A 2500-nucleotide genomic window follows, 5' to 3' on the forward strand; every position below is an offset into this window, starting at 1 on the left:
CCTGATTCAAAGTCCAAAGCTCTATCTACTGTGTCACTAGTCATAAAGAATCAGAATATAGTGGTCTATGTTTGGAAAATGAAAAGAAAGGGACAGGTAAATGGTACAAAAGATAGATCATGGACCAGGCAGTCAGGAACATATGGTTCTGGACAAATCACTTAACTACAAATGTCTACAAAAGAAAAAGAAAAGGAAAAGGAATAAAAAATGATGAGCATGTAAAAAAAGTCAAGAAATCATTAGTCACCCTGGGAAGAGGGGATAAAAGATGTATGAGAACATTATAGCATGGAAAAGTCCTTAGGAACAGGAAGGTCCTTAGGAACAAGCTATCCTGTACAAGGGATACATCCTAAGAGAAATGTGATTAGTAAGCAGGGAAAATACAAATGAGATGTTTCTAGTAGCTCCTTCCACTTTTTTCTCTACTGATTTCTTTCTTTTTCATCTTTAGATCTAGCAAAGACAGCAATGAAAAATCTCACCATACTAACGGAGTTTACCCTTCTGGGACTGACAGATGCCCCTGAATTACAAGTTGCAATATTCCTCTTCCTCTTTTTCACCTATTTGTTCAGCATTTTTGGTAATTTGACCATCATCACCCTTACCCTGCTGGACTCCCATCTCCAGACCCCCATGTATTTTTTCCTCCGCAATTTCTCCTTCTTAGAAATTTCATTCACAACTGTTTTTACTCCCAGACTCTTGTTCAGTCTTATAACAGGAAACAAAACTATCAGTTTTGTTGGCTGCTTCACTCAGTACTTTTTTGCTATATTTCTGGGAGCAACAGAGTTTTACCTTCTAGCTGCCATGTCCTATGATCGCTATGTGGCCATCTGCAAACCTCTACATTACACTACCATAATGAACAGCAAAGTCTGCAATCTACTTGTCTTGTGCTCTTGGCTGTCTGGATTCTTAATTATTTTATCACCAATCATCCTGACAAGCCATCTGGATTTCTGTGCATCCAATGTGCTTAACCATTATTATTGTGACTATGGGCCCCTCTTGAAGATTTCTTGTTCTGACACAACCCTTTTAGAGATAGTCGATTTTATTCTAGCACTGGTAACACTGATAACAACCCTTGTGCTTGTGATTCTCTCCTATACAAACATCATCCAGACAATACTTAGGTTTCCCTCTGCCCAGCAAAAGAAAAAAGCCTTTTCCACCTGCTTCTCCCACATGATCGTTGTCTCCCTATCTTATGGTAGCTGCATCTTCATGTATGTTAAACCATCATCACAGGAAAATGTTGCTTTCAACAAAGGAGTAGCTGTACTTAATACCTCAGTTGCCCCCTTACTTAATCCTTTCATTTATACTCTAAGAAACAAGCAAGTGATACAAGCATTCAAGGACATGACCCAAAAAATCATGAGTATTTGATGACAGACATAATTCAAATCTTAGTGGAAAAAAATCAAAATAAAATATGTAAGATTTATAATCTCCCTCCTGACATTTCATATTACTCCTTTATCCCTAAATCCTTCAATTCTATAATCCAAATCTTTTGAAAGTCACCCATACCATATTCTCCCCTATCAACTCAGAAAATGTTAATGCAGTACTCTCTGAAATATGTGTCAATTCCTAGTCTTACATCCCTATATATTTTGCTTCTTCTTATTAGAATGTAAGCTTCTTGGGGGGCAATTTGGTTGCATAGCAGATAGAGCACCAGCTCTGGAGTCAGAAGGACCTAATTTCAAATATGACATCATACACTTGATACTTACTACCTGTGTGACCCTTGCCTTTCCAGAAAAAAAAAAAAAGCTGTGTGACCCTTGCCTTTCCAGGAAAAAAGAATATGTTTCTTGAGGGTAGGGACTGGCATTGTATTTTTGTTCTCAATCTTAACACAGTGTTTGGACCACAATAAGCCCTTATTTAATGCTTTTTCACTCAAATATTGATTTGCTTCCTCTTTCTAAGCCTGTATTCTCTAGGAAATAGTTCCTTATAATGAATATAGACTGGGTTTCCAACAAAGACAAATATATTTCACTATTCAAAGTATGACCATTAAAAAGAAAACCACTCGTCAAAGCACTCCTTTGGATATATTCTTTCCCATGTGAAAGAAGGGCAAAGAGTGAAGTTATTTAGGAATTTTTTTTCCCTCTGTGGCATAGACTGTGATGCTAACTAGCACACCTTAAATGGGACAGATCAAAGGGAAAACCTTGGGCATAGTAAGAGGCCTGAAAAATGAGAATGATTATCATCGGAAAGAGTGTCAATTATCAGCATAATAAAATCAATACAATAAAAGCAGGGGACAGAAACAATATTGTTCCAGATTAATAAGTATAGATCTGTTATGTCACAGACATAGGATATAAAGTGCATGACAGGAAAATGTAATCCAAGACAGCAATAATGAAACTATAAGGTCAAATATAATCTGCTTCCTAGACCATTAAATGAGAATTGTTTTTTACATTTTTAAAACATTATTTCCTCAATATCATGTAAA

General features: G+C 36.4%; 1 protein-coding gene across 1 annotated transcript; it reads left to right on the forward strand.

Annotated features, from left to right (window-relative positions):
• Positions 1–471: 471 nt before the first annotated feature.
• Positions 472–1404, forward strand: LOC141511593 (olfactory receptor 6C4-like). Its single transcript, XM_074220720.1, has one exon. It carries the CDS (start codon positions 475–477, stop codon positions 1402–1404), a length of 930 nt encoding a protein of 309 aa, XP_074076821.1. The 5' UTR covers positions 472–474.
• The last annotated feature ends 1096 nt before the right edge of the window (positions 1405–2500 follow it).

The sequence above is a fragment of the Macrotis lagotis genome, chromosome 2, assembly GCF_037893015.1.
Source record: "Macrotis lagotis isolate mMagLag1 chromosome 2, bilby.v1.9.chrom.fasta, whole genome shotgun sequence".
In the NCBI taxonomy this organism is placed as follows: Eukaryota; Metazoa; Chordata; class Mammalia; order Peramelemorphia; family Peramelidae; genus Macrotis; species Macrotis lagotis.

Excerpts from the sequence above, each read along its gene's own strand:
- LOC141511593 (XM_074220720.1), top strand. The coding sequence starts at position 475 with ATGAAAAATCTCACCATACTAACGGAGTTTACCCTTCTGGGACTGACA.